Source organism: Chroicocephalus ridibundus, chromosome 13, assembly GCF_963924245.1.
Source record: "Chroicocephalus ridibundus chromosome 13, bChrRid1.1, whole genome shotgun sequence".
In the NCBI taxonomy this organism is placed as follows: domain Eukaryota; kingdom Metazoa; phylum Chordata; class Aves; order Charadriiformes; family Laridae; genus Chroicocephalus; species Chroicocephalus ridibundus.
This window is the reverse complement of record NC_086296.1, coordinates 359,426-381,252: the sequence shown is the minus strand read 5'-3', so window position 1 is coordinate 381,252 and position 21,827 is coordinate 359,426. Positions and strand designations below refer to the sequence as shown.

The following is a 21,827-nucleotide window of genomic DNA, read 5'->3' as shown; positions in this document are numbered from 1 at the left end:
ATGGGGCTTTACTAGCCCCTTTGAACTTAAAGTAGCACTAAAAAGCTAACTGTAAATACCTTCAAGGAAAGTACTGGCATGCGTGAATGGGAGGCTGCTCGGCTGTAAGGCGCAAGCCTGCTCGACCTGCCAGGAATCCAGTGGCCTGTGTGACAGCAAACATGGCAAGGAGGTGAGGGACCAACCAGGCACCCCCTGGGGAGGGTTCTGCAACCACCCTCGTTCTTCAGGAAGCACATAAACTCTGATATATCAGGCTTTCAAACCTGCCCTGCCTGCTTTGGAAAATTTAAATCACAACCTCAGTTTAAATGCAACTGTAATGAATTTCATCAGGATTGAAGAAAAAAAAAACAACCCTGAGGGGGAGGCAGCCACTACAGTCCACCCTAATTTTCCTGGAGTTGTATTTTCATTAAGGTCTTCTGGCAAGTCCAGGCAGAAACACTTACTACGCTTTGTTTTAGAAGACCTTGTTACTGACTGAATCTGCTAAGACAATGTACTGCAGCCCTGCAGCAGATTCCAGTTTCTGATGTGTTTTGGGGACTTTCAGGAGGACCTCTGAACTTTCATTCTTGCTGGTTTGTTACAAAATTCCAAGGGAGGAAGTCAACAACTATTAAGCATCCAGAAATGAAGATCATTGCAAGTGGCAGCATCTTGTGTAGTTAGGCATTGATCTCTCTTGTGACTACGCAAACTGGGGTGTCGGAGATGAGGATTTCAGGCCCAAAGGCAGGAGGAGTGTTGCCCTCTGTCCCTCCCTCTATGGGAGAGAAGCTCCTCCTGGTCCAAGTGCTGCTCTGCTCCATCTTCTCATTGCACACGCACCATGCAGTGCCAGCAATAATTTGCAAGAACTTAATTTTCTTCATTATTCCTCTGTCTCGCTACCATCTTTCACCTATTGCCAGCAGCCCTTCCTGGGTACTGGAGGATATTTAGGAGTTTGAAGCACAATCCTCAGTTACTACTGTGACCTCTGACACATGGGATTTGGCTTCACAGAGAGCGTTGCTGCTGAGTGTTCCCGGTCCTTGGCTGTGCTTTCCTGCCTGCTCTGCTGCATTACCCCTGAAGACCATGAGGCTTTAAGGCTGAGCCACACCAGGGCTGATGCAGGAAGAGGGCAAGACCTAGTCTCTTCATTGGTGGCCCTGACTTGGACGGGTTAAAACAGATCATGATGCCTCATCATCTGTAATGATGGATCTATTTCTCTGTGGTTTTTTTTTTGTTTTGTTTTGTTTTTGTTTCTTGTTTAGTTTGGTTTGTTGTTTGGGGTTTTTTTTGTTTGGTTTTTTTTTTTTTTCTTCCAGCTGGGAAGACAATGTACCCCGGCAATGTTAATGCTGGCTTTAAAAAAAAAAAAGGCAGAAACACGAAAGCACTGAAGTCTGTTGTAGAGGGCAATGATGCAGAAGTGCTACATCTTATTTTAAAAACCATGTCTGTCAGAGGATTCAGTTCTGCACTTTTAATTGTTCACACGTCTATGGGCCTATTGTATGCAAAGATCAATAAAAAGTGGCCTTTAGAAGAAGAGGTAATAACATGGCACTTCTTTGCTTCTACATGTTGACTGAAGAAGTTGGCACCGTGGCACTACCTGCTTGCTGTGTGTGGGTGGAAGCACAGTGCAGGATTAATTGGGGGTTGATTGTGTTGGCAGGGATCCGTCAGCAGAGCTTGCCCAGCTGCCTGTGCTACGCCGTAGCTGTTAATCCTTCATTTTTATGAGCACTAACCTAGATCACATATTTAAAAAAATTAAAAATGCACGCACTATTAGAGAGAGAGAGAAAGAGAGCGAAATACTTGCAAGCAGAAGAGCTCTGTACACATGCAGTGTTGACGGCTGGAGACTCCCTTCAAGGAAGGCCAGAACACCTTAGCGTGCCAGCTTTGATATCTTGGCATCTGACTGGGAAATGCAAATACTCAATCTTAATCCATCATTCCCACATGCTGACATGTATCCAAAGGGAACTTCTGTGAATGTTGTTGTTATTCCCATATAATTGCAGCTGCTGCTTTGCTTCCCAGCATCACTCCACCATGTGTCCAACTTAGTGCAGTGTCTTCCAGGCCTTTTATGCCAGAGCTTTTGGATCTGTTTCTCTCATGGGGAGGCAAAAGGTCATTAGTGAGTGTGTGCAGCAGAGGAAAAAACCTGTGTTTGGAGGGGCTGGGGTTGTTTTTATGAGGCTTTTCTCTTTCTAATCCCGCCCCCCTCCCCCTGGAAACAAACTCTTATCATGCGGATTTTTAGATTCCCTGTTTAGTCCTTTAAATAATATGATAAACTAGAAACCAAATGAACAAAAAAGGTTTTTCACACTTCTCAGAAAAATAAAAATTAAGTTAAAGAAAAAAGTGGATTGTAATAATCATCCGTTCTTTCACATGAAAGGCAGACAGAGTTGGGGCTCCCCTCTGAAGTTCTGGTGTGCTTTACATGTCTTCTAATAACCATACTTTTGTCTTTTATAATGAAGGTTTTACACAAATAATAATTAAAAAATACATATGAAGAAAGTTAGCATGACTAAGAATTTCTACTGTGCCATTCATCCTGTCAAAAGACCCAAACTCATTGGTCATTTTTGGGCACCTCAGTAAATTTCAGCACAGTTTTTTGTCCTATCTGAAGTTTTGCAGATCTCAGGGACCCAGTCTCTTCCTGGGGGAAGAAGTAATATTTGCAAAGTGGCAAAGCAGAATTGATTTTCTCAGCAATTTCACTCTTTGTTATGAATAAGTGTCTTTAAAAAAAAAAAAACAAACACCAAAAAACACAAACTACAAAACGGAATAATCACCCTTCCAGTACACCTTTTGTTTTGAAAGCTACCAAACTTGACATGTCTATTTGATTTGGTGGCTCAAGAATAACAGGGAAAATGTGAACCGTAAACCACGGCCCAGCACTCTCAATGGCTACTGCTAGAGAAAGAACAAATTATGCGTAACAGTGCTTTCCTGACCTTTCGTCTGTTTTTAGAAACATGAAAAATTTAATCAGTACTTCTTTCCCGGCTGTTGCAAATAATAGAAAGTTATGTGAAAATTAGAACATAATGAAGACAAATTTTAGAGTGGTGTCTGCTGCAGGTCTTGGGTGCATTTGCTGAATTGCCTCCTGCTTAGAGAGCAGCTGGAAGATCCAAGTCCTTTCCCAACATGTCAAAACCAACTTTTTCGAAGGATGTAGTAGCTGTGCCAAAGCACCTTGCTTACTTGTAAGCAAATGCATACTATTGGGACTATTTCTGCCTGGGCTAGCATTCTCACATGCAGCTGGCTGTATTAAATCAATTTGATGAATTACTATATACTTTTAATTTTTCTACAGGCAAGTCCCTGCTATTTCTTGCCTGTACAAGATTAAATGGGCTTTTACATTACATACCCTGTTATAAGACTTTAATTGTCTGGAATGGGTCTGTGTGCGCAATGACTGGTTGTGGAAGGCTCTGGGGATTTAGGATTATCATCAGGCTTCTTACACAGAGGTAGCAGAGAAACGTGTGTGAAAGCCATGTTAGCGTCCATGATGGAGGATACCTTACGATAAGAATGATGCCACTTTTTCAGGTTCTTTACAGGAGCTGACTGTTGTTTGAGCTTGGATTTTGGGGTAGTTTTCCTGCTGTTAAAACATATTATTTGAGTGAGGTGGTGCCTGCCAAGAAAAATGCCTGGAGAAGGAAGCACATTAACCCTAGATGGACTGACTTGATAGGTCAGAGAAAGCTGGATGGCATCAGAACATCGCTATGGCTGATGAGGCATATCTCTCCTCAAGTTCTTGAGCCTCAGGACGTGCGTGTTCTGGAGCACCTGCGCTGTGGCATAACAACGCCACAATTTATTCAGCCCTTCTCCACGACAGAACTGCGTGTGGCTGAAGAACGTGGAGCCGAAGGCCAGGGACTGAAAACAGCTAGATACAGGTGTTTGGGAATGCACAATGCCAAGACAGAGAGGTTTTAGTCCACACGTATCCTCACTAAACATACTTTTTGCATCCTCTGGGAGTCTACTGATGCTGTTACATGAGTGGGCTCTGCTGGAAGTGGTAATGATGTAAGAATTTTATTTTTTACCTTCCAGTCCAAGGAGTAGTATCAATGTTTGCTGCGGCTGTTAGCAGTAGTTTGTACATGTATCACTCCTTTGGCCAGATTCTGATCCTATTTATGTAGCTATAAAACCGCTGAGTTGTTTCATCTATGTAACGGAGGTTTCAGTCTCTCGGGCTGTTTTGGTTTTTCTGTTTTGGTTCTGGTTGGTGTTTTGTTTTCTTCTTCAACCACTTTCCTTGCTGAGAGGGGAGAGCTCTAAGGGAAGCGATCCAGCAAACTTTTAAAATAGCCTTTTAGTGTGGGTTGGTTTTTGTTGTTTTTTTTTAACTCTTGCTCAAGCTTTTAAATACGTGAATTGTCTCTGTGAATTCTCATCTGAGTGCCTATGAAACTTGCCAGCCAAGCCTAAATCTTGCAGGAGGCGCGGCCACATTTGTGTTCCCAGAGCTCTCTGGCACAGACACCTGGTACACCTGCTAGTTTCAGTACTGTCACAACTTCACCCCTCATGCCTGTTTCTCTGGTACCTCCTGTTTTTCCCAAGGTTATCTTCTATAAATAGAATCTGCTCCAGCTTTTCACTCCCTCACACCCATCCTGAGGAGAATAATTACCAATGAGGTGGTTTTAATAGTGCTGAAAGGAGGAGGGTGATCCATTCTGCTGTGCTCTTTGAGGCTTTTTTCTGATGGGAAATAAATACACAAATTGCTTAGCAATGTCCTTCAGTGACAAATGTAAAGCGAGTAGCTTTTGAAATACTTGAGTATTTAAAACATTTGATAAACCATGTATTATCTGAAGAATAAAACTGTAATTCTTTTGGCACCCACAGAATTCCATGCAAAGGTCTCAATCTGAGTATAAAAATCTAGTAATTTCTTTAATTGATGTTAGGCTGGTGGAGGTAACTGTGGTATCTAGCGTTCACCTCTCTAGCAACCAAAACCGTGCTCAACCCAGGCTAGTAGAGATGCTTTGGGTGATGCAGCTATCTCTCAGCACATGGTACAGCAGCCAGAAGACGCAAACACTTAGAGCATTCATAAATCAGAAAAATTTCTCTAAAACAAAACAAAACAAAACCTAAATGAAAGCATATAAGGGTTTGAGGTGATGATGCTGAGTTTACTGTCCTTTAAACTATGCCTGCAGCAACACAGAGCTTAATGTCATATAAACCAAAAGAAATGAAAGAGAAGCTGTCTCTACAGGCTACATGATGCAACCGCTGAGCAACTGCTCAGATAGCAGGGTGCTCTGTGCGCAGTAAGTGCCTACGGATAGAAATGCTGTGTAAAGGAATCATTGCTGGCACACTGATGCATGCTGGCAAATTAGACTCTATTTGGCGGAAGGATAAGAATCTACTACAGCTCTTTAAAATCACCCTTGTTGTGATCACCTCATGATAAAACATTAATTTCTCCAGTGTAAATAAAAGCATAGCACATTTCCCAAATAATCTCTTAGAGTAAAAACAGATTGGTGCATAAGAGTAAACCCATTCAGAACAACCAGTCAACCTACAGTATTACTCCCCAGAGCTCAGAATGAAATGGGAAGGGTGGTACTGTTTCAGCTTTTACAGACACCCTCTTTGCTCGACTTTGACAATTATTTATTGCCACTAATATTGTCCTTTGTAAACTTATACAGTGCTTTATGAAGTAAGACATGTTTCCTATTTTAAAGATCTTATAATCTTGTGGGCTGATAAGGGGTGCAGATTATCCCTTGGATGTTCATAAATAGTATTAGCACTAAGAGTTTTATTGGTGCTGGCTCCTTTCAAGCCTGTGGCTCTTTCTTCTTTTTCTTTAACAACACTTTCCTAGTCAAGTGCCGAAATAAGAATTTTAACACCTTGATCTTCCAGGCTGGAACAGTGTGGCCATTCTTTTGTTCTGCCTGTAGTGAAAATGCAAAACCCAAGCAGCGTCCCAGTGCAGTGACTGTTGCTCTGCATGGGTTTAATCCACCGCCTTTGCTCGCCTCTCTCTCTGAGACTACAAATCTGGAGTTTGGGTGATGGCAGCAGAGAGCAAGCTTGGGAGGTTTGTGTGTGTGTGTGTGTGTGTGTGTGTGTGTGCACACGCGTGATTTAAATAAACAAACAATGGAGCAGCAACTTCAACAAATTGTGAGCGGTGCTAATTTGTTATAGTGCTGTCTTGCCTTCTGGCAGTGTTGATTTAGGAGAAGCTGAGCAGACTGGAATGGATGCGGGGAGCCGCTGGCTCTTTGGCTCTGGGGTGTTATGTTGGTATAAAATGCTTCTAAGGGTCCTGTCCTGAGGAGCTTTCAGATTAGAGGGTAAAGCACATGCATAGGCTGTCAATCCCCTTTCAAAACCAAACCTCGGGCAAAAGTACCTTCCTCTCTGCCTTGCTCTTCTCCTTCTGCTTTTTTTAAATGGAGAGATGCTTTAAATCTTGACTCATGACAAGAGCCTGTAACTTGTGTGTTTTGAGTACTGCCAAAAAAATCCTTGACCTTGACAAGAACAGTGTGTTGGGAAGGAAAGGAGGAAGATGCTGTAGCAAAGTTTGCAACACCCCATGACCTTGCTGGGCTGCCTTTCATAATGCGCCTCAGGCTGTAACCCCCAAAGCTGAGAAACTGCCAGAGAAGGCTGGCCAAATGCGCATGAGACTTCTGCAGCCCTGGACCACTGCTGTGCAGTGCTGCAGGATAAAGATGGCAAGATGGGAGCCTTGCTGGGAAGAGGTGGGTTTTGGAAGCCTACGTGGAGTGACCTCCTTGCAGCCTGTGAGCTGAATTTAAAGTATGTCTGAAGTCTCAAGCGAAGAAGGCAGGGGAATAAAACAGTGAAAATGAGAAGTCATTTAGTGGAGGCAGCCAAAGAAACGAAGAATTCTGAAAATGAGTAATCCCTGCCTTCCCCTCAGGTTATCTTCAGATTTGGATACAATGCAGACAGTTTGCAAAATTTTGAGTCGTTGGGCCTTCTGCTTCTACAAGCAATAGTGGCTTTCTGGCATCCTCTCATTTGCCAGGCTCAGAGTTTCAGAAACGCTTTTTGGTGGTTGCAAAGAACCAAATATATGAGGGTTCAGGATTATGAGTTAAGCATCTGATTTGGACGGATTTTTGGCAGGCAGTACAGTCTTGATACTGCCAGGACCGGTTCTTAAACAGTGGTTTGCTTGAAAGACTTCACTGAAGTGAAGCACAGAGACAAAGATTTCTCTGGGAAGTACAGGGCTGAGTACATGGTCAGTTCTTGGGGGCGCGGGGGAAAAAAAGGTAGAGAAAGTGCAAAAGGTGCTGTACTTAAGGCATTGTTTATTTATGTTGAGGAGAACTGTTGGTGCTGCATCTGTAGGTACAGATGAGATAAGGGAATGACATTTGGTCTTATAGAAGAAAATGAGACAGCAGGTTTTTTTCTGTGCTCGCTGGTATCTGCTATGTGGTGAGAGAGATGACATTCTGGTCCAAGGCAACTACCCATGTCCTTCCTGCACCCCTCAGCATGGAGCTTAGTGTTACCTATTGCAACAAGTTCGTATTAGCAGTAATCTATGCAGGTGCTCCTGTGCAGAGTGCTTCTCTGCAGAAAAGTTTGCCGAGTCCACGCAAGAAATAAAAATAAGCAGGCCAATTAGGAGTATCTTTGTATCAAACGCTCTCCCGTTTCTCCCAGTACTCCGAGGCCTTGTTTGCTCTAACAAACCCTGTAATGAAGGGGTCTGCGTCACAGTCACTAGTGGATTTAACACTCCCAGCTGTCTGCCTCATGCCTGTCCTGGAGATCCCTCCCCAGTTGCAGGGACAGTTAAAAGGGCCAGGAATTTGCTCCAGTATTGCTGCATTTCACAACTCGGCTATCAGCTTGTACCTGTGGTGACTCAGAGCCCTAAAGCAGAGCCGTAAGACAGTCTTGGCTGGAAAAGGGTCATGACGTTCCTTCTCCACCGTGCTGTGTGCTCCTGCCCCCAGAGCAGTGCTCAGCACGAAGCTGCTGCTCTGTGCACTCCCCGCCAACTGTGGCCTACCATACCGAAGGACAGGGACCAAGCTTTCTAGGACCAGGAGCGTCTTCTCACTCCATGTAATTCATAGGGTTGTTGATTCTGCCTAACACTCTAGGATTAGCAACAATCCTTTAGTCATGTCCTAAATTCTTGCATTGTAAAGGGAGAATTCTGTACATCAAGGCTCAAAGGTAGCTGGGAAACAGAGGGATTTTGCATACCAAAGCGGCCTTAACTGGTGGATGGGTAGAGGGTATCCTTCCTCTCTTGTGGGCTGAGCTACTCCACTGAATATAGGGTATTTTAGAGCAATGAGGAGTCATTTGATTAGCATGGGACATCAGAGCTGCCTTTACTACTTGCAATGCAGATACAGTTGGAACTGAGCTTGCTGGGTTGTTGCAGGGCTGCAGAACAGCCCAACATCTATTGCTGCTCGCTAGTTTCTGAGGCTTTGTTTGTTTTGTGCCACTGCTGTGTTCCTGAGATCAACTGTGCTCTGCAAGATATGCAGGAATTTTTAGTGCCTGGCTCTGCTTGACAAGATCTGCAACGTCCATGCCTCTCGTCTTCTCCTCCCACTAAAATGTTTGGGTATTCCTAGGGTCCTTCATGTCAGCTTTGAAAATAAATGTACAATATACAAGGGCTCTGTTCAGGAATTGGCAGGAAGCTTCTTTTCTGACTGCAGTGTGATGTTCTAACAGTAGGAAACAGCTTTGGTTTAGGCAGTTCTCTGCTACTCTCTGCCCTAGAGGGGAAATACAACTATGGAGAAGAGCTTCTTGCTTCACAGGAGCAAATTGCTGTAATCTGGGTGTAAATCTGCATTTGAGCTACTGTCCAAGAAATACCTTTATGCAACATTCAGCCTTTCTTAAGCTGAGTATTGCTGGTATTGCTGAGTGTTTTGCAGAGTCCTGATGCTGGCAGATGCAGCCAGTAGTGGTACTGCTTGTACGCAGTCTAGAGTGTGCGATCTCTCGGAGAGGGGGGAGCTCCAAATCCCTGGGGCTCTTGCCCGATATACTTAAAGTTTCATGCTATTTAAATGTGGGTTGGGCTGTTCATGTTGGCAGTGGTCAGTTCACACTAGTTCAGCAAATGCCCTTGGCTCAGCACAGCCCAGGTCAGTAAGCAAACACTTGTGTTTCACTTCTTCCTAGTATTGAGATTTAAACATCTTCAGTCTATAGCAGTCAAAACAGGGCAATCTGAATACAAAAGACCTATTAGTTCAGTGTGAAAGGGATTTAATTCCAGAACTGTGGGGACATGAATACAGTGCGAATGATGGGAACACTATCCTGGGCCGGAGTCCAGCAGATGTCCAGGAAGAACGAAGAACTATCTCCTTACATTCAGTGTCCTTTTCATGAAGACATTTTCTATTTCCCAGGCTAGTGTCCTCCTCCTCCTCTCTGATCCAACTACATTAATTATTGTAAGTCTTTTTCATTGGGCCTTTTATCTTTCAAGGTTGAAATGGTAATCAGTATTCGTCTAACTTTTTAAATGTAAGATTTCTATCTCCAGCAGCACAGCTGGAGACACGCAGCCATCAATGTGACAAGAGCTATGCAGAAGTTTCACTTCGCCATGAGGATCTAAAAACCTACTTTGAATCCCTGCAAGGCTGCAGGATTATTTCTGGGTTTTTTGGTTTGGTTGTTTTTTGTTGTTTGGTTGGATTTTTTTCCCTCCACTAGGGCAGCATCACCACTTGTAGAGAGGGACCTGTGCTAAGCATCTACCCTAAGGCTGTCCTCCTTCATAATCCTGCTGGAGCTTATTACAGGAACTCTAGGGGAAGGAGGATACGCACTGCAGGGGATACACATAGGCTTGACAAGCTGATTGTATCTGTGGAATATGCCTTTCCCTGACATGGAAAAGATGCGATTGCTTTTTCCTTTGGGCAGGGAAGGGTGCAATTATAGATCTTAAGTTTGGCGACTCTCGTACCAGCTGCAGTTCACCATGCATCAACTTCATCTCCAGTCTCCAAGAACATAGATTAAATTACCAGTAAAGCGTCATTATAAATAGGAGAGGGCATACAGTATTTTTGTTTCCCATCTTGCACCACAGATTTAACAAAAGCCAAAGGACCCCCTGGCTCAATGCCATAACATCTCTACAAGCGCAGGATTTCAAAGGGTTTGGAAGCGGGGCAGGGAAATGGGGACAACACAGAGGATCAACATTTAAGTGTTTCTTCCATTGCCTGTATGGTGTGAGGAACAAGACCATGAATCTCTGGCACCAGGCTTTTCTTGCCATAGAAGCGTTTCTAAATGGTGATATTTAGTTGCCTGAATTTCTGGGCAGAAGGAGGCTGGTGCAGACATCCTGGGATCTGCTGTTCTTCGATATATATGGACTGGTTCCCCTGAAGCTCAGTGCCGTTGGGAGTCCTGAATGAAAGTGGCCAGAGTCATCAAGAAACTTGCAGAGGCCTTCTGCTCTGTTTCCGCCGCAGTTCTGGGGAGATGGGTGGAGGGGAGGTTGTTCTAGTAGTTACATATTTAAGGCAGGTGGCCGTTTTAAAATGTACATTTCAATTTTGATTGCAGTTTTTTAATTGCATTTAACAGCGTCCCTGCTGGTTCTCCATTCTGCATCCGTGCAGCCACGTTCTATTGATGGCCTGTTGTGATTTCAATGGAACATCATGGGATGTACCTGGCACGTCGGGCAGCACTGGATGGAGGTGCCTTTAGCCCAATGTACCTGGCATGGTAAGCGGCAACCAAGTGGTTAATCTGCATTCTACTGCTTGTAGTCTCAGCTTGTATAGCAAAGTGTTCCTGCTTTGCTGCAGCCTTGCACTAACTAGAAATCACTTTGCTCTCCTGATGTTAGTGCTTTCATGCACACAGGGCCCCTACCCTTTTCACCCATGGAGATTCCCCTTCCCTGGGCAGTTTGCCATGCAGTAGAGAAGGGCCGAGCCATGTCAGGCTCTCCTTGGTATTCAAGAACAGGAAACAGAAGGGACTGGGAAATCATCTGACTCTTTTTCTTCTCTCCTTTTTGGGCCAGGAGCTGGTAGCAGCTGAGCATGTATTGCCCACATACCTAATGTCCAAATGTTGCTGTACAGAGGTACCAAACAGGTGCTTGTGTCCATATGCAAAGCTATACCATTTCTGCGGGGGTCCTGCAAGAGCTGCTTCAGGGAGCCAAGAGGGCAGTTCTGCCTGGCCCTAATTGGAATGTAACAAACTAAACGAGCCACTTTAAGTTTGCTGAGGCGGTATCCTCTGCAAAATGATCCTCCATTCTCCTTCTCCTTTCCATGTCCACACCTGCAACATCAGCTGCACATCCTGCTCTGTCCTGCATGTCGCTTTCTCTCTCTTCCCCAGCTCTGCAGACCTTTCCCCGAGTACCCTGACGTGTTGGTCTCACCTATTTTGAAGTAGGAAGTATTCCTGTGAGAGAAACAAGGGTGCTGTATCCTGTTTTCTGCTTCAGATGATCTTACAGAGTTTTTGCTGCTCCGCTGCCAATGATGAAAATGCATGTTCTTGCCTCTGCTTCCGAGTTCTGCTGTCTTGCCTGCTCACGGGGGCTGGGGATAGGGAACCATGTAGGCTAACACAGTTCCTGCATTCCTCCCTATGCCTCCGCTGCTCTGGAATGTGAATACCTTTAGAAGGCATGGGATAATGACCTGCCAGCTGCAGCTCCTGGGGGGAAGGTTAGTGGCCATGACGTCCACTTCACTGGTACCTCAGAAGAGTCCTGGAAATATGTTCTGCTGGGATGTGGGGAGAGGAAGATCAGACAAGCCAGTGAGCAACAGGAAAGCTCTCTTCCCAGTGGGGGCTTCAAGTGCTCTAAAAAAGTTAGTTCATCTGAAACTGAAGGGTGCAGAAGTCATCTGTTTCAGTTTCACCCAGATCCAGTAGCAGCTAGACACAGCATTTTTAATGTCAGAAGTAAATTGGTGGCAGAGAGCAATGTAGGAAACGATTTATTTTGTTCTTCCCCGTGCTCACTGCTGCAGTGTCTGCTCAGTGCAGCACAACTGCTTGCAAAGATGGAGAAATAAGCAAGCAGGCAAGCCACTGTCTTTCCTAGGTATATTATAACATGCACAGTAGGATAACGCTTAGCAGCATCTAATTTGATACATCACATCTAATCTATTTGTTGGTCTTTATCTGCAGTACTGTTAGTTCACTGTTCAGGTGCTCGGTGTCTAGCTTCTCATCCATCCACAAATCCTCTACATGAAATGAGTGATTCCTTAGATCTGTTTTTGATTGATTCTTTGCTTCACTGGTGTTGCTTCTTAAAAGGTAAACAATATTCATACGCTGCCATCTGTAACTCAGAGATGAAACAAAACAGCATCTCCTGCCAGAGGTTGCTAAGATAACACATTGAGCATTCATTCGGCAATTACTTTTAGGAAGAGACTTAGTAATATTAAAGAGAACTAAATCTGTAATGAATATTTAGATTTTATACTATTTAAAGGGGTGAAGGAATTCCTGTTCTCCTGTACTTTGGCAATCTAATTTTGTGTCATGTCCAGAGTCTTTGTGGAAATTGAGAAAAAAATGTTTTTCCTGCTTTGCAGCGAGAGCAGCACAGCTCCTGGGGCAGCCTGTGTGTTCTGCAGTCTGCCCGCGGGATCACGGTGAGCCCCAGGCTGGGCACAGCAGCTCGCAGTTACCTGGCCTCTCGGGCAGTATTGCTTAGGAAGATGCTATCGGCTCTTGGCTTGCGAACCTTTGTTTGATGTGTGGCATCTGCTTGCAGCATTACTGTATTCTGTGATTTGTGCCCTGTATTTTTCATGTCTTTGCATGTACTGTGTCTCAGTGTCATGGATATGGTGGAGGCAGTGAGGATCCTCAGTCTTGCTTCATTCCCTACTTGCACAAGAATATTTGAGCAGGTTCATTGCTCTGAAAACTGTCTGTCTTGAATGACTAGAAAGCAACCCGAATCTGAAAAAAGACCATCTCTACTGCTATCTGTCCAAAGCCTTCTGTGATCCTGTTTTAAATGCAAAGAAGTGAAATTTTGCACACCAAATTCAACAATAAAAGACTGTGGCCCTAGATGGACATCTACATATTCCTGAGGTCAGGGGGGTGGTTTTTTTTTTTAAAATTTTTCAGGGCGCTTTGGGGCTTTTGTTGTGGTGGTGGTGGTGATGTTATCCAAATGTTCAGGGATTGTTAAGAGCCAGTCTCTGCAAACTAATGGATAGCAAGGTCGTCCTAAGGCTACACCTGCCATTTGTTTGGGAAGATCTGCTACCTTTTATACTGGATTTAACTGCGTAGTTGCCTTTGGTCCCATGCTTTCAGACAGAAGTGAGATTTTAGGAATGCCACAGATTAAGGAATAATGCCCGCTTCTCTTTGGCTAACAAGTTTTCCAACACACTTTTCCAACCTCTTTTCCCCACATCTGAAATTCATCATTGCTAAAGAAGGGTTTGCAACTGGTCAGCTCTGGAAAATATCTGGAATGGACTTATTTTTGTTCAGGACTGCACAAGATACACAAGCCAGGCTGATGCTGTGAAGCTTTTGGTAACAAAGGTACGTCAGTCAGAAGTGTGTTCTCTGACCCATGTTGCTGTCCTGGTAAAAGCCCTTGGTGGGAAATTCTGGCAAAATTTTAAACATGGGGTTCTCAACTTGCCTGAAGGTTTTGCTGCCTTGTTTCATAACATTCATTCTGTTGGGGTTGCTAAATCCATGTTGACTTCAGCTAACAAACTCAGATTTGATAGGCAGTGTTACAGTGCTTAAACCTGACCACTGCTTTTAAAATCTACTAAAGGAACCTACCTCATACTTATGTCCTACTGAACATGAATACTTCTGTAAAATTCGACATGTGAGATAAACAGGGGTAATTTAAACAACTTGTACTATGCTAATTTTTATGCTGCAGAACATACTGAGGTTTAATAATAATACTATCTTCCTCATGAAGGTCAGTAGAAAGCAGAACTATAATTGTACCCGTTTCCAGGGCTTTCCCTGCAGGCTCATTACCTGGCTTCAGTATCATTTAAGGCAGAAAGAAAAAAAAAAAAGAAAGAAAGAAAATCTAAAAATATTTCCATTCGGTAGCGCAGCAAGCCTTGACTCTTTGCAAAGGCTTAGACAAACACATATATAGAGATTTCTAGACCTCTACTTCAAGTGCCACATGAATGGGAAATAAGCTTGCTTTTTTTTTTTTTAAATTAGTCTGTTTAGACAAACAATATTGTCTGTGCTGTTTCCTTTCCTTTCCCATATTTGTCCTTTATGGAACACTTAAAATTCATATCCAGGGATTTTGTTTGTTATATGCATGGAAAAGCACCGCACCATTATGTTTGTAGTGAAAATAAGTGTAGTAGTAGGCTGTCTCTTGCTATTCTTGAGCAGGATGCATTTTTATATATATAAACACTGTGTTATGTTGCAAGCCATGTTTTTGTCCTTCCCTATCAATGTATCTCAGTGACCCAGAAGTAAGTGCTTTTACTGGCCTGGCTAGATAAAAGTGGGTATTTGGTGCCTCTGTGCTGTTGCTTCTTCCTCTTAATCAGCAATTCTGGAAGCAAGCCACTAGAACCAGACGCGTTGCCCGCATGCTGCAACTCTGATGTAACTAATTACAGCAAAACTTTGTTTTTAAAGTGCTCAACACTGCTCAGTGGTGGTAATCCCTGTCTCTATCGCATTTTTGTGATGCTGCAGCACGAGTTTCAGAAAGAGAAACACTATAGATGGAGAAGAAATAACTGGCTAGCACCACGGTGGCAAGCCTGTATTTCCCCTTTTTGGTTGCCATCCGCTCTAAAGCCAGCCACCCTTGGGAACAACATTAGTGTGCACAGCGGTGAATCCACCATCTTCTTGGGTTCCCATCTGTTGCTGAGACAATATAGAACAGAAAAGTAGAGCAGCTGTTTTAGCTGTGGGCCAAGGTGAGGAGCCACTAACGTCTGTGCAGATACTGAACTAGGTGCTGGTGCACGGAACAGGGGCTGCAAAATTCTACCAAATGTGTAACCAAGTACCAGGCTGACCAGCTAACTGAGCGAAAAATGCGTCCTGTGGAAGAAGGGAGGCACTTACTTGGCAGATCCATTGGTAAAAGTAAAAGCACCAGACTAGTCAGACACTGGAGAAAAAATTGCATTCATCTATTTTTTGATAACTTTTTTCATAAAGCAAAATCTTTTTGGTGTGCAGAAATGGACGATGTAAACTTACCACCTTTCTGCCAAATTAAGTCTTTCTATTTATCACCAGTTAGTGAGAATCAGATTTGACGGAAGTTATTTTTAATATTGACAGTATCGCTCCTTATTTCATTTTCTTGTGTACACGTACTTTACACAGAGGAATGATAATGCATTCTAATGCTTCATCATTGGAAATTTGATGGGACAGAATGTGGTAATGGGACTTACAAGCAATAAAAACATTAACCATTAACTGATGGTGATTTTAAGAGAAAATTTAAGCTCTTCATTCCTATGGACTTATGGCTTGCTCCTTCAATAAGAGGAATCTGTTTCAATAATACGATGAACTGGGAAAAGAAGAAAGGAAGTGGAAGGCTAAAGGTAGCTGGTATTTAATTCCTATCATTTGAACCTCAGAAACTATTTTAAATCAACCTTAACAGATAAATGCCCATTATGAGTAGTCATTGGCAATTTCAAACAAAAAACAACTCATGGAAAAAAAAGTTTAAAAATTGATCTTGGATTCCTGAATGCAGCCCCAGATTTGATTTCCATTTTTTAATGCATTGTAGTATCTATCAAATGTGCAATTGCAATTAGTTTTGATATGCCTCAAACTAGGTATTTCGTACAGTCCATACTACTGGGAAAGCCAATATAAATATCTAAACTAAAAAATATAGTGAATACTGGTTTTGAAAGACATGAACTACACAGAGGCAACCACAATTTTCCTCTCTTCCCAGTACTTCAGGGCAGAGAGACTGTGACTTGAGATAGGTTACTTGACTCTCTCAGTTTAAACAAAAATCCTTCAAAACTAAAGGCAGGGCAGAATCAACTTCAGAAAACGCTTTCAGGTTGTTGAAGACATTTGGTGGCATTTACCTAGCTCAGCATCCTGAATTTCGGCCAGTTTAGGGTTGATTCTAGCTCTTCATGTCAATGAATTGGGATATGGACATTGCCAGGGGGGCAGTTTTTAAAGCAGCCTTTCATAGTCTTAAGGAGATTTCCCGTTCACACCTCAGTGTGATTAATTCCATCTTCAATGGATGTAGTTGCTACATGTCATTTTCTCAACCCCAGAGCAGCCGGGTGTTGTAAGATTTCAACATGTAAGAGCCAAGAAACAAACTACATGTTAAAGTAGGGAAGCTGCAGCTTATGCTAATTATTTTACATGCTCAGATATGCAAATGGCAGTGAAGTAGATGCCTCTTTTTTCTTCCTTTTATTCTTGTTCCTCTGAAGAGATTTCTGTCACGAGAGGGAAAATGGCTTTCCCCTATACTTAACTGTTGTTTTCCTGCTGTTATCTTTTGGATAGTAATTCCAGCCAACAAAGATTGCTTTTGTAAAAAGATACTTACAAATCTGATTTTTTAAAGACTTTACTCAAATCTTAGCATGAGAAATACTTCTCTCTGTACTCCAAGCAGGATCACAGCTTGCAGGGCTGAATAGACCCAGAGCTCCTTAGTCAGTGTCAAGCTGAACGCAGACTGCACCCTGTTAGCACTGTTTTAAGCCACCGTTTGAGTGGAAACAGCAGGTTCATATCTCTCGTTCTCCTGTTTTGCAGGTGGTAAGGTGAAGGTGAAAGGAAGAGAAGGTGGAGATGGAACTGCCAAATCATGCCAAACAACTGCTACTGCAGCTGAACCAGCAACGAGCCAAAGGTTTCCTCTGTGATGTGATCATTGTGGTAGAAAATGCCCTGTTTCGTGCCCATAAGAATATCCTGGCAGCCAGCAGCATGTATTTCAAATCCCTTGTCCTGCATGACAACCTGATTAACCTAGACACGGACATGGTGAACCCCACCGTGTTCCGGCAGATCTTGGACTTTATTTATACTGGTAAGCTCTTAACGACTGACCAGCCCGGTGAACAGAACTTTAATGCTCTCCTCACCGCAGCAAGCTACCTCCAACTGCACGACCTGGCAGCTCTCTGCAGAAAGAAGCTGAAGCGGAACAGCAAGTCCTTTGCTGGCAAGGCCGGTGGCCTTGGTGTTGGGAGATCTGCCAGGAGTCAGAGACTTTCCACCGCTTCGGTCATCCAAGCTCGCTATTCAGGGTCAAATGAGGGGTTGAAGGGCTCGCACTCAAAGGAGCTGTCAAAGGGAAAGCTCTCTGATGACGAGGTCTTCATCAGCAGCTCCAACCAAGAGAATTGTCATTCCTTAAGCAGGGGAGCCAGTAACAATGGTGGTGGGGGCAGCAGTGCAAATGGGAGCACTGGCGACCAGGAGCTAGGGCTCGACCTGTCCAAAAAAAGCCCGTCACTCCCTGTTGCAGCCTCCCATGATGACACGCAGCACAGCGAAAGCCAGCATGGCTCTCCCCAATCTGCCTCAGCCCCCGCAGCCAACAGTGCCTCATCGTTTGACGAGTCTGGAGTCGGAGCCCCTCACAGCATGGCAGACAGCAGCGACCCCATGGAGATGGATCTGAGCGAAGAGTGCCACCACTCATTGACAGAGAGCAGCCAGCGCAAGGGCCTCCGGCACTCGTCCCGCAAGAAAGAGTGGATGAAGAAAGACAATGCCTTTGACCGAAAGGAGGGGGGCAAAGACAGGGACGAAGGTGAAGGGCTACCCAACGGTATCCTCCTGGGGCCCTTGTCCAAGTCTGTGGAGCGGAGCCTGGCTGGGGCCTACGGCACAGACCTACCCTACCCGTGTAAGGAGGAGGTGGAAAACGGTAAGGAGAACAGTGATGACAGTGGTGAGAGCGAGAGCGGCGGGCATACTAGTGCCAACTATGTCTACCGGCAGGAGGGGTTTGAGCCAGTGGCCTATGGTGACAACTTGTATGTCTGTATCCCCTGTGGCAAAGGCTTCCCCAGCTCCGAGCAGCTCAATGCCCATGTGGAGACGCATACCGAGGAAGACCTTTACATCAAGGAAGAAGGCACGTACGGCGGCAAGGACGAAGCCGAGGATTTGTCCAACCCCAACCAGTCCTATGCCGCGGAGTCCCGACCCTTCAAGTGTTCAGTGTGTGAGAAGAGCTACAAGGATCCAGCCACGCTGCGGCAGCACGAGAAGACTCACTGGCTGACGCGGCCCTTCCCTTGCAACATCTGCGGCAAGATGTTCACACAGCGGGGCACCATGACACGGCACATGCGCAGCCACTTAGGGCTCAAGCCCTTTGCTTGTGAGGAATGCGGGATGCGCTTTACCCGGCAGTACCGACTGACAGAGCATATGCGTGTCCACTCAGGAGAAAAACCTTACGAATGTCAACTGTGTGGTGGGAAATTCACCCAGCAGCGCAATCTGATCAGCCACCTGCGAATGCATACCTCTCCCACATAAGCCAAAGACTCCAGAATGAGCTTCACGCCCATCCGCAGTGATTTACCTTTCTCTGTAGACTTGCTGCTTAAAAAAAAAAAAAAGAAAAAAGAAAAAAACAAACAAAAAAGGGGGCAACTCCCCATACTCTGTTCAGTCATGGGAGGCCTAAACAAATGTAGCTTTAACATTTTTAAAAAAAAAGTTCCTTTTTTCCCTTTTTTTAAAAAAAGAAAGGTCCACAGCCAAGCTGATGCATTTAGTCCAACTCTCCCTCCAAATCTTGGTGATCTGGCAAGAAATACCACTTCTTTTTGCACACATCAGCTTCATTGCATATTGATTATCTGGAGCAGGGAGGGGGACCAACGGAGGACTTTCAGCCTCTGCTGGCTCCGCCCTCCCTGCCTCTTTCCTTCGTGTTGCTGTCACCCTACTCACCTCGTCTCTTAAAACCAAACTCAGTAGGGGCATTTCTTGCCATTAAAAAGAAAAAAAAGTACACCTTTTCAGTGGCCTGAGGAGCTGTGAAATAACATAGCATTGCATTCACAAGCGCAGAAGCTTTGTCTGTGGACCATCTCGCAGGGTTGGCAGCCCCTTCAGATACTGTGGGAAAGCCAGAGCGGTGGTGGAACCCACCACCCTCGACCGGGCTGGCGATGGTGGGGACAGCAGTCTACCTAGGTGTGCGCCAGCCTGAGTTCTTCACTTAAAGAAATGGCAATGCCTCCCTCACCATCCCTCCCTCTTCTGGTTTTGATCTTTGTCCTTGCCACGCATAACTACATGCCGCCTTTTCCCACAACACATACAAACCTCTTCTGCCTTACCCATGACTGAACAGGGACTGGATGCCCTGGGAATTTCTTTCAGTGAGCAGGGGGTCGTCTTTACTTTTCTAGTAGTTTTCGTATGAATATTCTTTGCTTAGAGGTACTTGTTTTATTAAAGGAAAAACCATTGTAACGTTTATGTGAATGTTTGAACTGGAAGGTCTGAGGTTAATTCTAGGGTGGGTGGGTGGGGAGGGGTTTTGATGTAGGCTGGACTTGCTACAAGTTCCTTAGGTACTTTTTTATTATTTTTTTATTTTATTTTTTGTGTGTGTGTATGTTTTTAGCTTTCCTCCCTCACTAAAGAGCAAGTCTGTGTGGACAGACTTGTTACCTTTGCTACCTCTTGAATTCATGAGAACAATAAGATGGTTAGTGGAAATTAGGCTTTTTTTTTTTCTCTTATTGTAAGTAATTAATGTATAAAAGTAGAAGCTAAATTAAAGTTAAGGGATTTTTACCACCCCGTCCTTCCATCGAAAGTCAGCTAGAGAAATGTTAAAGCAAAGCTTGGCCAAAGACAAAGCAAAAAAATACGCTGAGCCACAGGCTGTGCTGGCTGCTTGGACTGGCTCATTTGCAGTCTCTTGGCTGTTTGTAGTCACTTTTATCTAAAAGAAGAAAACTTCTCTGAGCTTTTTGGGCCCTTTCCAGCTTTGTTTATTGAATCTGGATACTATGGGGAGGGGAAAATGTCCCCCTCATCTTCCACTCCCCCAGCACATCTGGGTCAGTCTGTAAACACCTGGCAGGACAGAGGGTGAGGGCATAGCAGCCTATAATTTACTAGAATCCAGAGTGCAATAAGGTGGGGGAGAGGAGGAAAAAGCAAACCAAAGTGTTTCATATCCTCCCTTTTAGACAATTTAAACACGCACACACAAAAAAAAAAAGAAAAATGAAAAGAAAAAGAAACAAAATGTTCTTGCAACATCTGCATAAGACATCACAGCCAACAGCTGCTATTGGTTTAGGAGAGAAGACAGAGAACCTAGCCCACCAATTCTTGGCCCCCTTGACTTTGTTGGCGTGACCTTGTGGAAAGCTATGGCTTATTTCAAGCCTCCCGTGACTGTGGTGGTAAAAATTCACAGCCAGTAGAATCATCCCTTCTGAATTGAGTAAGGTTTACACTTGTTTTTTTTCTTTCCCCCCCCCCCCCCCCCCCTCAAACCAGTATAGGCTCTATGTGTAAGGTTTACCAAACCTCACATTTTGTCTTTTTAAAAAAAAACAAAACCAATTTTTTTAAGTTTTGACCAAAAAAAGAAAAAAAAAGAAAAAAGTGAGCATGTTTGACTAAAACAAAGAAATATAAGCTTCGTTTTCTGTTGGGGGTTTTTTGTTTGTTTTGGGTTTGTTTTTTTTTTGTTAAGGTAGACTAGTCCATAAGAAGTTATTGGGTCAATTGAATGAACTGAGGAAACTGGAACCCAGGCTCCAAGCAATAGACAACCCAAAGGCGCTGAGCCTTGGCCAGGTGTCTCATCTTACAGGGAACACGCTCGCCCCTCTCACCCCAGCGCTCCAGTGTGCTTCTCCCAGTTCTCCCAGTGCTATTGTCTGCTTGCTCCCAGACACCTGCGAGCTGTGGAGTGTGAGAGGGGAGCGTGGACTTTTGCTCTTCTCTAATTGTGCTGAGATGGGCTGTTTTCTTTTGGGGGGTTAAGTGGGTTTTTAGTGTCTTTAGCACTTCCACGTTTTGAACAGATATATTGAATTCGTTTCTCCTTGATTCCTTGCCAACCCCCCTGAGAATGTCCCCAGATAGTCTTTGGGGAGGACAGGGAAGGCCTTGCCATCTACCTTTTTCTCAGAGCAAGCCTCAGCAGGGCCCAGGGACAGCTGTGCACGATCAGTCCTAGGCACTTCCACCCTGCCTTTACCTTCCCCCTGACCATCCCAGAGTCGAGCTGAACCCCGGGCTGGCTCAGGCTGCAGCCAAAGCAGGCTCCCCTTGCTGCCGGCCGGCCAAGGACCGGTCAAGTCCACGTTTTCAAAACAATTTTTAGCTCCCTTGTGAGAAGGCTACATCCTGGGATTCGCCCTGTCCCCTGCTGCGGGTTTTGGATGCGGGTTTCCCCTGTTCATTTGTGGCCCTGCTGTTTGCCAAGATGGGTCTGCACCGCTGTAGCTCCCAGCTGGTGATGGGGACAGCAGGTGGGTGTCTCTGCAGAAGCCACCCTGGGGACAGCAGCTCAAGCTGTGACTGACTTGGCCAAGCCACGGAGCAGCCCAAAGCGCACAGAAGCAGTGAGCTCCTCAGCAGGCGAATAACCTGCTCCCCCTCACTTAATTCCATTTTTACAAGCATGTATGTGGGTGATGTAGCCTCACGCCCCAGACCCCCACTCATTTGCTTCTTAA

General features: G+C 44.6%; 1 protein-coding gene across 6 annotated transcripts in view; it reads left to right on the top strand.

Moving 5' to 3' along the window:
* The window catches only part of HIC2 (HIC ZBTB transcriptional repressor 2), a 74,084-nt gene extending 54,456 nt beyond the window's left edge, over positions 1-19,628 (top strand). For 3 of the 6 annotated variants that reach the window (XM_063351463.1, XM_063351464.1, XM_063351465.1), the window contains exons 2-3: positions 10,690-10,833; positions 16,903-19,628. In XM_063351463.1, the coding sequence (XP_063207533.1) occupies positions 16,939-18,645 (1,707 nt within the window). In that variant the 5' untranslated portion in view covers positions 10,690-10,833; positions 16,903-16,938 and the 3' untranslated portion in view covers positions 18,646-19,628. Of the gene's footprint in view, positions 1-10,689; positions 10,834-13,550; positions 13,663-16,902 lie in introns of all 6 variants that reach the window. The other 3 variants (XM_063351467.1, XM_063351466.1, XM_063351469.1) reach the window with 3 other exon arrangements.
* Positions 19,629-21,827: the final 2,199 nt, after the last annotated feature.